The sequence below is a fragment of the Sturnira hondurensis genome, unplaced genomic scaffold (genome assembly GCF_014824575.4).
Source record: "Sturnira hondurensis isolate 20B ecotype Veracruz unplaced genomic scaffold, ASM1482457v3 Scaffold0021765, whole genome shotgun sequence".
Taxonomy (NCBI): domain Eukaryota; kingdom Metazoa; phylum Chordata; class Mammalia; order Chiroptera; family Phyllostomidae; genus Sturnira; species Sturnira hondurensis.
Window position 1 is genome coordinate 298,028 of NW_028094396.1, and position 13,521 is coordinate 311,548.

The 13,521-nt window shown below is 49.1% G+C and overlaps 1 protein-coding gene across 7 annotated transcripts in view; it reads left to right on the top strand.

The window, feature by feature from the left end:
- The window catches only part of KALRN (kalirin RhoGEF kinase), a 706,454-nt gene that overhangs the window by 255,147 nt on the left and 437,786 nt on the right, over positions 1-13,521 (top strand). For all 7 annotated transcript variants that reach the window (XM_037033686.1, XM_037033687.1, XM_037033688.1 and 4 more), the window contains exon 4: positions 13,132-13,324. In XM_037033686.1, the coding sequence (XP_036889581.1) occupies positions 13,132-13,324 (193 nt within the window). The remainder of the gene's footprint in view (positions 1-13,131; positions 13,325-13,521) is intronic.

The following is a 13,521-nucleotide window of genomic DNA, read 5'->3' on the forward strand; positions in this document are numbered from 1 at the left end:
ATAGGCTGTTTTCCTTGACAGGATGCTCAAACTTCAGAACTCTTTTGCTGGAGAGAAACTCCCTCTTCTAGATGTGGAGGAGGGCAAGAACCCCTCCTCACCCTCCCTCACCCCTGACCTTGATGGAGCGGTCCATTAGGATGCCTGCACATAGGTACAGATTTCATTCTGTGCATACGCAGAACACTTGTTTAGTTCTTACACTGCACCAACTTAGAATGGCCCAGTGATCCTGCAGTTTTTTTCAGGCTGCTCATGAACTTAAAGGCTAATGAGGAGGATCCCTTGGAGCCCTGCCTGTTTAGTTTCAAGTTGCAAACATGTCCTGTCCATCAGGTGTCCTCCTTCAGGCTCTCCATGACCCCTTTTTCTCCTCTCAAATTTGCACTAATGCCTGAGTTGTCACATAATTTTTTCCTTCATGTAAGTCACTGGTATCTCATCAGTGCCCTTGACCATGTCAGAAAGAAGGAAGGCTGGCTGCAGGGGGGAGGGCCTCTGGCCCCGTATGAAGCAGAGCTCCCATTGGCAAAGCCCAAGGGGCGTGCCTGGAGGGTGATTGTGGGTTTGTTGGGTGAGTGTCTATATGTATGTGCAAATAGCATTGGGCTTTCAGGAAAGCAACTGTTACTTAAGGGGAAGGAGGGAGAAGTAAAGGTTTGCTTGAGTAAATTTTGACCAAAAACTGTTTTCTTGGAGGAAGCATGTGTTGTTATTTTTAAGTTTTTATTTATTTATTTTTAGAGATGTGGGAAAGAAGGGAGAAAGAGAGGAAGAGAAACATCAGTGTGTAGTTGCCTCTGGTACATCCCCCACTGGGGACCTGGCCTGCAACCCAGTCCTGTGCCCTGACTGGGAATCAAACCAGCAACCCTTTGGTTTGGAGGCCGGCACTCAATCCACTGAGCTACACCAGCTAGGGCATGGTTTTTTCGATGAGGATTACACCTGTCCTGACAGGGAAGAGGAGCCCACCGGAGAGTGGGAGACCCTGTGAAAGGGTGGGGAGCAGAGGGGATGTGAGGAGAGGAGGAGGAAGAGAGATGATGATGGCAGCTGTGGTTGGAGTGAGCAGAGAAGAGGAACCACTCTACCTCCCCGCCAGCTGCAGCACCCGGCCGAGCGAGGGTCAGCACGCAGCTGCACCATTGCAGCTTCTCTTGGGCCAGCCGTCTTCTGTCTTCTCTGTGACGCCATTTTGGAGAAGCCACTGTCTCTTATAGTTGTGGTGACTGAGGCATTGTGGTTAGACATGTCTTTGGAATGTGGACCGAATCTTTGGTTTGCTACTCACAGATGTATGAGCAGTGATTGTAATTACTTTTTTTAAAGTTAAAAGATGACTCATTTTCCACCCAACCTAACTGGGGAGGAGGAAGGGGGCTATGGAAAAGGCCAGAGGAGCACGGCCCTGGGGTTTGTCTGGGGGAGCAAAGGAAGGGCTATGTGGAGAGGGGGCAGTGTTGGCTTCCAGTTTGTTCTTTCGTTCCCTCTGCTGCTTTGGTTTCTATTTCCTTTCTGCTTCGTGTTCTGAATGCCCCAGAAGGAAGGGATGAACCGCTTTGTGAGGGAGGGTGGGAAATAAGGCAGGAAGCTGCTGCCTGGAAATGGATGTGTCCGTTTCCATCCCGTCTCCCCTGAACCCACCCCTCCGCCACCTCTCCGGCCAGCCAGCCCCAGACTTCTGTGTCTGGTCCTTCCAGGAGTTTTCCTTCCTCTCTTTCTCTTAGGTTAGAGTAGCTCCTTCCAAATGCCCTACCCCAGGCCCGTGTGACTTAGAAAGCGGGTCTCTTCCCTTGGTGAGTGGCAGTTGTGTTTCAGAACTTGTGAGCCTGTAAGATAACCTGGCTGATGAATAAACGCACCAGGGTTTATGCAGCTAACCCAGGCTGGCCCCTCTGAGACAGCCATTGTTTGGAAGGCTGCACACCTTCTCCTCGGTTGTCACCCGTGCCGTTTCTGCAACTCACTTTGGGAGCTCCCTTCGGCCTCTGGAGTGCTCTTCCACCTCTCTGTGGGATGGCAATTCTTGGTTCCTTCTGAGCAGGCTTGATTTTTAGAAGGTGTTTTGTTCGAAGGTATCATCAAGGAAAATTCAGTGGACAGATGCAGAGGTCCCGCTGAGGTTTTGGGCCACTGGACCTGTCCCTTTATGGCCACGCTTGCTGACCCAGGAAGTAATCCTGGGGTCTGAGTTTGCGCTGTTTAATATTTCACCGTGCCCTGTCAGGGGGGAAATGGAGAACCAGCCACACTTCTACCCCTGCGCAGTTGCAACGGGAGTTTTGTTTTTGTTTTTGTTTTAAAACCGCTTCATCGGGCTGGAACGGGGCAGCAGACTCTAGAGAGGTGAAAAACAACGGCCTCCTTATTTAGCCTCGAGTGTGGGTTTCCCCCACCGACTGGGGCGGGAGATGGGCTTGCTTCCGGTGAGGGCAGGGGTGGGGACCTGGCAAGCAGGGTTTCTAGGCCTGGAAATGGACGGGCAAAATCGCTAGACTCGTTACCGTAGCAGTGCTTCCCCAGGGCTGCACACTCGAGTCCTCAGGGAGCACAGACGGTGCTGAGCCCTGCCGCAGACCAATCACTCAGCATCTCCTCACTGTCCAGAGGCCTTGGTTTAGAATAAAACATCGCCTTTGGCCTTTGCCCCAGTCCTGGCATCCCAGGGGAGAGGTGCAGAGACAAAAGGTAGGTTTTTAAATGGATAGAATGGACACAAATAATCCATTTGAAATAATAATGCTCTTGAAAATAATCATGACCCGGGAAAGTGGGCAGAGAATGTCGTCCCATAAAAACAAAACAAAAACGAAGAACAAGAACCAGCAAACATAGCACCTCTGGATGGATGAACATGGATCCTGAGGAGGCCTTGATGGTAGCTGAGTCCCATGGCAGGAGAAAGCCAGCTGATGGTGGCCAGTGCTGAGGGAGGTACAGGCAGGGGAGCCCGCCCATCTCTCAGCTCCTCCCTCCTGCCTTTTACATGCAGCCATGGAGGAGCCCTCCGCATTGTGAAGGGTGATGTTGAGAACTGTCTGTGCCAGCAAACACTCATTCAGGACACAGCCTTCCTTCGAGTGGCTCATTCCCCTATAAGGCACTGCCCCTTTCTGCTTCTGATTATGCCAATTAGCAAGCCTAGAGCGGGTGCTAATGTGTCTGCAACACTTTTCTTTAACACCTGCTGATTTCTGGTTGTTTAAGGAAGTGGGTGAATGTTTGGGACATTCAGCAGAGAGCTGCGGTTAGGATAGCAGTGAAGGAGCAGAAAACAGAGTAACGCAGACCAGAGTGATGGGCCAGCAGGGGAAACAAAATCCAGACCCTGCACCGGGAGACTCTCCACCACCTGAGAATAGGTCCCGCAGAAATGGGTCAAGGGAGTCGTTTTCTCCTCAGAACTCCAAGACCCTTCTTTCTCCTTAAAATGTGAACAGAAAATTTGGCTTCTGAAATTATTGCAGAAAGACACGGGTACAGCATAGTTCTGGGGAAAAGTGTGGAGTGAGTGTTCTGTTCTGCTCTGTGAACTGTCCCCAGTTATTGAAGGCCGTCCACGCACCAGGGACGAGGCTTCAGTCATCCCTCCAAGCCCCCTGCCTTGACCGTCCTGCTGGCACCCGCAGGGCCAGCGCTGTGTGTGGCGGGCCATGCTGTCCTCATTGAACAGGAAGTCCTTCACTTACCTGTCCTTCTGCTCTGTCACACACTCCTGTCAAACCCTCTGTCCCAGTGTTTAATTTGTCACCTTGCTGGACGACTTACTGAATAGGTCTGATTTGAAGGTTGCTTCTATTCTGTCACAACTCCAGCTCTGGGCGTACCTGGGCCTCTACACTAGGATTCTGGCGCCCCGCATGGCTGACACCTATACTTCACAACGAGCACCACTGAACAGCTGTCCCCACAGTCCTCACGAAGCAGAAACTCTTGTTGCCTCCTCACCTGGTCTGCTGGGAGGTTGCTGGTTACGGATCTCTACTCCCCGACCCGCCATCACGACATAGCAATCTTACGCGTATTTTTTCCCCAACAGCTGTTTCAAGTGAGGATCTTCCAGACATTCATAGATGCAGGGTAAATTTCAAGTGGCATCTTAGGAGCTGGGGTAAAGGGGGTCAGGCCAGAGTGCAGTGGAAACCACAAGCAGGGTGGTCCTCGTTCCTGGGGGAGGGGCTTTGGTGCTCAACGCAGGACACAATGGGCCTCCGAATCAGATTGCGTGATGTCCAGGAGGATTTTTCTTCCTCTCACTTTCAAAGTTCTTGTGGCTTAAAAGAAGACCTGAAGCAGGGACACTGACATCTGGACGTCTGGCCCAAATGGCCAAAACTTCCAGCCGACTGTGTGACCCTGAGCAAGTCGCTTCTTTCCTCAGGAAACTGCTGCCCACAGCACTAAAACGAAGGATTGCCAAGAGTAAGCCTTAAAGTTTCTTCAAGTTCAAGCATTTTGTGTCTCAGTGCAGCCAATTAGCATGACAGATGCTGGAATCCAACAGATCAGATTCAAACACCGATTTTACCCCTTCCTGGTGGCTTTAAGTGAGTTATTCAACCTCTTTGAGCCCCGGTTTCCTTCCCTATAGGATGCGATCATGATAGCAGCTACTTTGTGAGTTTCACATGTGGAATAAATAAAATAATGCACATAAAACACTTAGCAAAAATAGATTCTCATGTGCTCAATAAAATTAGCTTTTGTCATAATGTACGGGTATGTCAGATTTTTATCAAAAACAGATGCTCCCAGTCTCAGTAGTTTGACTCTCATTTTCTAGGTCTCTCCAGCTTGAGGTTTTCAGCTCCTCAAGATTTAGAGCCTCCCTCCCATATCTGGCTGCTGGTCTCCTGCTTCCTCACCGAACTGCACCCTCGGCTTCCTCCCTGTGATGAGGAACAGCCAGCAGCAGGCTCTTTGCCACCTCAGGGCCTTTTCACAGGCTTTCCACTCTGCCTGTGTTATTCTTTTTTGTTCTCTTAACTAGTTCCTTCTCATAGTTTTTTATCTCTATTTCAATTGTCAGCTCCTCATAGAAGCCTGTCTTGATGACCTGATAAGCTCTTAAGACTCACCACAATTTGCATTTATTCTGTTTGTCTAGCTGCCATCTTAAGGCCATCTCTCCCCTAGAATGTAACCTGCCCTTTTCTGTCTCCTTCACACTTACATCCCTAGTACCGAGCAGTGGGCCAGGCACAAAGTAAGTGCTCAGTAAGTATTGTTTTGAATGAATGAATGGGTGGATAATAGGATGCACTTATATAGCGCAATGTTATTTATGTAGCACCTTCACGACTAGGCTGTCATTTTTAAGTCATATGAATCTCTATAAGGAATGATTGATCAACCAGAGCCTGGGCAAGGCCCACACATGGACAACTGCCGTGCAGAATAAGCCCAAGGTGATGGCAGTGCATGGGAAGAGCCCTTATCTCATTGGGGATGGATAGGGGTGGAGAGGGAAAGTATCAGTAAGAGAAGACTTCTTGGAGGCAGAGGCATGTGAGTTGAACTTCGAAATGTGACAAGTGATCCGGGCGAAGATGGGTTGGGGGCAGGAAAGCACAAAGGTGTAGAGGGGTGAGAGGGCTAACTCTAATACAAAATTGAAATTAATGGAAAGAGAGGTGTGGATAATTTGTTGTGTGTTTCGGTGAGGGGAGAGCACTGTGACAGAGGAGATGAGGGAGGACCCTGGGGAGAAGGTAGCGGTTACGTCCAACCTTTTGTTCAGAAAATAATGGGAGATAGCCAGAGTGGCCCACTGATGCAGCTGGGGTGGAAACCACAGAGGCAGTCTGGGCTTCACTTGGCCAGGGACCTAGGGAGGAATTGGGGGAGCAGGTGTTGGAATGAAGTAGCACGTAGCTGCCCGAGGCCAGGCCTGTAACCCAGGTTGAAGCCCTGGCTTGGTGTTCTTGCTGATCGGTGCCCTGCCCTGCTGTCCAGGCCCAGAGTGCCCTTTGGCTTGCGGCACCGGTACCTTAATCCCTGCTCCCTAAACTAATTGAGAATTCCAGTGTGTGAAACTGGGATGGGGTAGTAATATCAGCTAACACAGGAGGTGAATCCAAAGGCCAACAAGCAGTCTGGCCATGCGAGTGTGTGAAGGAGCCGTTGGGGGGTGGGGGGTCGAAAGAATGGAGAGTTTAGCCTCCTCCAAAGACACTTGAAAGCATCACAAACAACAACTGTGCCTAATGAAACCACTTTGGGGGGTGGGGTTCGACAGTGGGCTGCTAAACTGTGGTCTCTGCTAGGCACGGGGGGGCCATCAGGAGAACAAAGGGTCAATGGTGGCACCTATTCATTGGTCCCTCACAACCCACTGCTAGGCCCAACACTAGACCCATCAGGCCTGTGTCAGCCCTCACAGAGGGTTCCCAGCTCAGAGCGGGCATTAGATGTGGACAGGACCTCAAGGTACCCAGAGAGACATCGTGACTCACCCAGATGTTTTAGATGAGGCTGCCAAGTCAGGTGCATGATAAGAAGCATAAACTCCACAGGGATTTCACACCACATCAGAAGTAGGGAGGGAAGCCTAGGCAAGCAGCTCTCCAGGGGGCATCAGTTATAGTTGGGAGGGCAGCCGCCAGGCCTAAAGGGAAAGCCTCCTGAGGCCAAGAGAAGAGGAGCTCCTTTGCAAAAAGAACAAGAGAAATGCACTGAGAGGTTCAAACCCCCCCCTCCCCCCGGCCTATGCTTACAACGTATGACTCCATTAGAGAGAGCACAAGGCTGGGGAGAGAGAAATTTAACATTGTTGACAGGCTCCTGTAAAGCACAGCTGTCTGTTCTCCTTGCAAATGTTGCTGTTGTTCTGTCTGATACATCTGTGTTAGCTGCTGTTTATTAATGTTTACTCTAATCTGATTTAGACAGTCTTTATCATCAAACTCTCACAGACCACACTTAAGAGAGTCTAGGTGTTGTCCTTGGATCGCCTGGGGAGACTCCTGGGCCTCATCCCGGACTGATTTTCACCAGAATATCTGAAAGGGAACCTCAAATCATCATTTTAAATGTGTCCTCCATGAGAAGTGAAAGTCACTGAAGTTTAAAAACACTGGCATAGAGTCATGACAATGGTTTTCTGAGACAGCACAGGCTCACTGGGTGCAAACAGCCCCAGTGACATGGAATGAACAAAAAAAGAAATGGTCTAGAACTGAGTACAAGAAATACGCGATCAATCATCCCGTCATTCAGTGTGTTTACGTTCTGGGCCGTGAGCCCCAGAGGGTCTCTGAAACAGTTCACAGCTCAGTTTGAAGGGACTGGAATTTATCACAAAGAGCGAGAAGTGAGCAGGGGGCCGAGGTCTCAAGCCCCAGATGGGAAGTAGTGGGGCAGGGCGATGGGCCACTGGCCGCATTGTCCCTCTAACGGAGGGGACGGGAGATGGGAAGAAGGGTCACTCACGCTCCTTTTCCGTTCTCAGCGGATTTAAAGGCTTTCTGCTCCAGGCTTCCCCTTTCTATGTTCCCATTCTCATAACACACAGTGCAAAAATTCAGCCCCTGAAAATTTGGTTTAGGCTAATAAATATCCTTTAAAAGGTAAAACAAGCTAAAGGGAGAAGGAGGGCTACCTGCTATATTCCAGTGTGAGTTGCTTTGCTCAAACTGCCCTGCATGTGAGCACACTGAGTAAGAGGAAAAGGTTTCTGGCATCTTGGAAAGGAGGCGGGCTGGGGACGCCCTGTGGGACTGAGGGTCACCAAAGAGTACTGGGCAGACCTTGGTCACTTCTGGAGTCAGAGAGGCGGGGCCGAGGGATGGGAGTCTACCAAAAGCTCCCTCTGTGGCCCTTCCTCCAGTCGTCCCAGAGACCGCGTAGGAAGACTGCTTCCAGCTCCCACCCAGTGCCTGCCCCAGCACCCCACTGACGCTGATCAGTGGGACCAAGGCCTCTTAGTCGCTACATGCCCGAGTTCTGATCTCAGCTAATGACCTACTTCTCTGCAGCATTTGACAGCTGTTCCTCCTGGAAATGCCGTCCTCCCCGATTTCTTTAACTTCTCTCCTGGTTTTGTGTAACCTCCTCGCATTCTCCACTCCCACCCCCGCCTCAGGCTCACCTATTTTCTTCTCCCATCTCTTAAACATTGATTTTCCATCAATGTTCTTCCTTGACTCAGGTGATGCTTCTCATCATCTTACTCGTTTTCATTGGGTGATCTCTCTTCTGTGTACAGCTACTACCATCGTTCATGGGGTTTATTCATTCTGCAAATGCTACTGAACACCTCCTAGGAACTAGGCACAGTATGACTCCCTGGCCAAGATTTGCAACCCAGATTTCTCTTTAAATCTCCAACAGTACATCAAATTACCTTCAGAATTTCATATATGTATGAAATATTATTTATGGTTACATTATTTCTGATACGATAATGAAGATAGCTCTCTCTGGCTATGAGTTTTGAGTCAGGGCTTCAGGTGCAAGTGACTTAGTAAGGGCATTCTCTTCAGGAAACACTTGTAAAGGAGTAGGGAGTTGGAGAAGCGGGGTAGGAAAAGGGAAGGACCGTGCAAGGATGTGGTCTCAGTCTAGTCACTGGGAGAATGGGGAGGCTCTGGAGCCTAAGCCACACTTGGGAGTTACTCTGCATTAAGGTAAAGAGTCTGGGCTCTGGCGCCCCTATATCAGAGAGGCACCGCCCTCCCTGGGGCGTGGGCATAACCTCCACGTTCCTCTTGGAGAAATGGAGCCCATCAGCCAAAGGCAAGTCTCCAGAGAAGGTCGTGGGTGTAAGCTGACAGCTGAAACTCTGTTGGAGCTGGGGGCTGGGCACGGTGGTCAGTGAAGGAGCCCTGGGCGGGATTCCACCAGTGTCTCCCATAGCAGCTAAGACGGTCCAGATGATGTGCCTGGCATCATCATAGGTGCTTCATGTATATTAACAAACTTAACCTTTAAAACAACCCTGTAATGTAGTTACTATTATTCATCTTTTACAGTGCAGGGACTGAGGCATGGAGTTTAAAAGGGACTTGCTTAAGGTTCCCCAGTAACTAAATGATGAAGCTAGAGTTTAGACCAAGGAAGCGTAGTTCTAGGTTCCATACCCTTAACGGCTACCTTGAAGTCCTCAGTGTGTTAAGTTTTAGCAGACACTGTGTTAGCCACTGGGAATTCTGCGGTGAATGAACACAAAAATCCCTGCCTGCTTTGAGTTTATTTTCTAGGGAGGGAAGGTCGACGATAAATGAATAAGTAAAATGCACGATCCAGATGGCAATAAATGCTAAGAAAGAAAGAAATCAGGGAAGGGAAGTGGGAAGTGCTGTGTGACGGCTGCAGCTCCGCTCAGGGGGCGTTTTAGCAAAGATGCAAAGGAGGGGGCTGTTGCTACTCCCTCTGGCTGGCCCCAGCACGTTCTCCCTCGGCACGGCTAGGGGTAGTCTGTCCAAGCCAGCTGATGGTGGCTTGAATGACACCCTCCAGTGGTTCCCGTTGTTCTCAGGGTGAACCCAGGACTCCTGCCATCCTGGTCTGAGACCTGCGTCCATTCCTGGCTCTTCTCTGATGTCCGGGGCAAGGGTACAGATGAAGATCCCCCCACCCTATGTCTAAATATTGAAAATTAATATATCAAGCTAACAAACTGCTAAACACATTCTATCTCTTCCACCTGGACAAATGTATCCCCATCGTAACAGAGGGGCCAACTACCTATTTAGACTTACTTGTTGGACTCCTCTGAGTTCTGTGCCAGAACTTGGCAGCACAGAGAGCCCAGGCCATGCTCCGCCCCCCTTCTCTGCCCACTGCTGCCCAGCTCTGTCTTCCGCTCCGGGTGGGGGGACCTCAGGCATGCCTGTGGACTCCCCAGCTCACATACTGTGCTCTAGCCACACCCTTGCAACTAGTGGCCCTTTGCCATACTGGTGCTCATACTGGTAGTGTTGCTTGCCTTAGAGGACTAGACTTGGGAAACAGGGACACATGGGCCCCGGGAGTAGGCTAAGGGCCCTTTGGACAGAGAATTTTCAGGGTTCAGGCAATAGGAGCTTGGTCTGTGAGAGAGGTCAAGGAACGGCACAGACTCTGGGCAAGTCCCAGGGAGGGCTGGGAGAGCGGGGGCAGGCAAGAAGAGGGTCGGAGCCTGGAACAGGACTGTCTAAAGCTCTTGGAGTATCACTCTGTCGTCAGTCTCTTCCTTAGGCACGTGTCTAAACCAAAATGAATTCCTTGAACTTTCTCAATATGCCGTGTGCCTTTGCCTTTGTGATTCTGTAATCTTAGACTGCTCAACCGAGGTCATCCGCTTGGACCCCTTGCCATGATTTCCCTCATCTCCTGTGAGCTCCCTAGCATGACCCTCTCACTGCTGGCTCTTAATACCCACCCCCAATGCCCCAAATACCACTCCTAGTGGCCATGGTGGTGGATGTAATATCATATGGTGACCTGAGTGTGGGCTTTAGAGTGAACAGTCCTGGTTTTGACTATTTGCCGAGCCACCTGCTAGTTATGGGACCTTCAGCAAATTCTGTGCCTCAATTTCATCACCGCTTACCATACCAAGTTTATAAGGTATTGGAAGGATAAAGAAAAATGCCATATATCAAGTGCTCAGCCACAGTCCCTGGCATAGAATAAGCATGTGGTAAGAAGTTCTTTTCCTTCCCCAGCTCTGCTGCTGCTTTGAAACCAAACACACAAAGCACCGCGATACAGGACGCTGTTTCACGGGAAGATGTTGTTTAGATTAGCTCTCAGCCCCCGGGCTGCTTTCCCCATCTCCTGAGTTAGTGAGGACTTACTAGAGAATGTTAGTATCTGATTTCTACTTTCATTGTCTCCTGCCCACCACACTTAGATGCCAGGACAGTCAAACTCCAGCTGTTGGTAGCAACACTGACTGTTTGTTGCTAGGGATGGAGAGTTCTCGTGTCAGCACGATCATGGTAACAGGCACAGAGCCTGAGGAGCAGCTACGCAAGGAAGTGGGTCATATTAAAGGGAAGGTAAAACTGACGGTAACCTTGCTGTGCCTGACCTAAGTGGGCGCGTGACAAGTGTGTGTCAAGCTGAAAAAACTAAACTCAAAGAGAAAAGCCATTAAATCCCAGTAGAAAGTAGATGAAAGAACTGCTTAGGTAAGTGACAGAAGAAATACTCCTGGGCCAGTGAACTACAGCTAATAATCAGAGAAATACAAATCTAAGTGTAATACAGCATTTTTCCTACAAGATGGGCAGAGTTCAGTGCTGATGAGGATACAATAAATCGATATGTTCTTCTGCAAAGCAGTAATGAGAACAATTGAATAATTTATGGTGTAGGTATAAGATGGGTGGATTATGTGTCATTAAATGGAACAGTTTCAAAGAAATTTTAAACGTGAGAAAAACTCTGTTACAATGAGAAGCAGAACACTGTGTGGTATAAAAATGACATGCACAAAAATACTGAAAGGAAATAGGACAGAGTATTATTTTAAAAAGAGGTGCTCCCATTAGCATCTCTTACGTAGATCATCGAACTTCTCTATAAATAGCAGGTGTTTCTTTTATAGTGTGAAATTCCATGAGTTAAGAAAATGACACGTTACTTTCACACAGTAGGTCAGACATAATTATGTATGGATGACAGTGGCCACTCGTTGACTCAGATGTTGGAGAAAGAAAGACTCAGCCTTCTTCCCACACTGAATCGAGCCCTCTGTATCAACACGAAGAAGCGGAGAGTTTTCTGCCTGGGCAGTTTCCCCGTCTGACGGTGGTCCTGCCTCGGCTGCCTTATGCTTGAGACATTCACAAGGTTGCAGACCCGTGGTCTCCTCACCAGGCTGTGACATTCTTGTCACTGTTGAGATCTGAGAATGAAGCCAAGAAAGAGGTTTTATTTCCATTTTTGGCTTAATCCTTCCAACTGTGGCCTCAGCTCCAGTGCTGTTCGTGGTTGTTACATGGTGGTGCCCATCAGTGGGCCGTGAGCAGGCCCGGTGGTTTGAGCAAATACCATCTGGGGAACAGGACATTAGTGAAAGATCCTAAGGAAATACTACACCAGTGTTTATATAAAAATGTGACTTAACCCAAGTGTATTTTGAGTGATAAAATAAATGGATAGGTTAAGTAAGCCAAGAAGAAGAGAAGACCCCCTAACTACCAAAACAAACTTTCTTCTAAATTGAGGTGCTCTAACTGTTTTGACCTTCATTTTTTTCTTTTGAATCTTATGAGTTACTGTTAAAGTCCAAGTGTTGGAAGGAACTTTGCTACTTAGAAAGTTACACAGCAACATCCTAATTAACTTAGCCTGCTTATTTTTTGGTTTCCAAGATGGTCTCTGTCACTTCGTCTGGCCTTGATTTTAGGAGTAGCTTCCCTTCCCTTAACTTCCTGCAATGCGCCTTTTCTAGACCCTGACTCCTGTGGCACAAGTACAGGAGACCAGTGCTGTATCCACCCTCCTGGTTAGCCCCACCTGTGGCTGTCTAGGAGTACTCAGCATGACTCCACCACCTGACTTCTTCTACGTTGATAAACATTTCAGACTAGAAGTAATACATCTTAAAGGCAGTAGTAGCAAATGTGTGTTATTAATACTTTCTGTGTCATCTCTTATCAATTGGTAGATCAGTCTAGAACCTTTTACTGAAAAAGGTTTTTCAGCCCAGCGAGTGCTGAAGTGCACCAGTGACTGCCACTGCTGTGGGCACGGGGAGGGCAGCGCTTGTGCCGAGGACTTTCCATCTCAGATTTGAGGGCGACGGGGTCCCCGTCTTTAGAGAGCTTGTTTTCAAATGGGGAAAACAGGATTCCTCCCAGCAGTGAGGCAAAAACTAAATATAGAATCCAACATAATTGTGAATACCCAAACAGTAAACACCCCAACAAGTGCAAATGAATACGGGGAAGGCTGAGTTATTTGCTAAATGCTAGAAGAAGGCAGAATGCCCTCAGACAGATGGAGTTAATCTGGAAAGATTTTCTGAAGCAGTGCATTTTAGAGTCGGGTTGGAAGACAGCCAGGAGACCTGGTGCGAAGTTGGAAGGGTGGTCCGGAATAAAAGGAATGCAGATTTCCTGATGCCTGTTGACTGTGTACTTCAAAGTCTCAGCTGCCCAGAGTGACCATGCCTGGCCTCTGACCTCCCCACAGTGAGGACGTGTGCAAACGTGGCTTCACCGTCATCATCGACATGCGGGGCTCCAAGTGGGACCTCATCAAACCCCTCCTCAAGACGCTGCAGGAAGCTTTTCCAGCTGAGATCCATGTGGCCCTCATCATTAAACCCGACAACTTCTGGCAGAAGCAGAAGACCAACTTTGGCAGCTCCAAGTTCATCTTTGAGGTGAGCCAGACTGCTCTCTCAGCACCCCCTTTCCCTGCCACCACCCACACATTTCTCACTTGTGCTTCTCCATCTACCCTACTATGCGCCTGGTGGTGGCGGCTACTTCAGGATTCCTTGGCTACTGTGGCCTTACCAGTGGCCTGTAGGGAGGAATAAGAGGATCAAGAGACTGTCCTAAGTGCACAGTGTCAGCA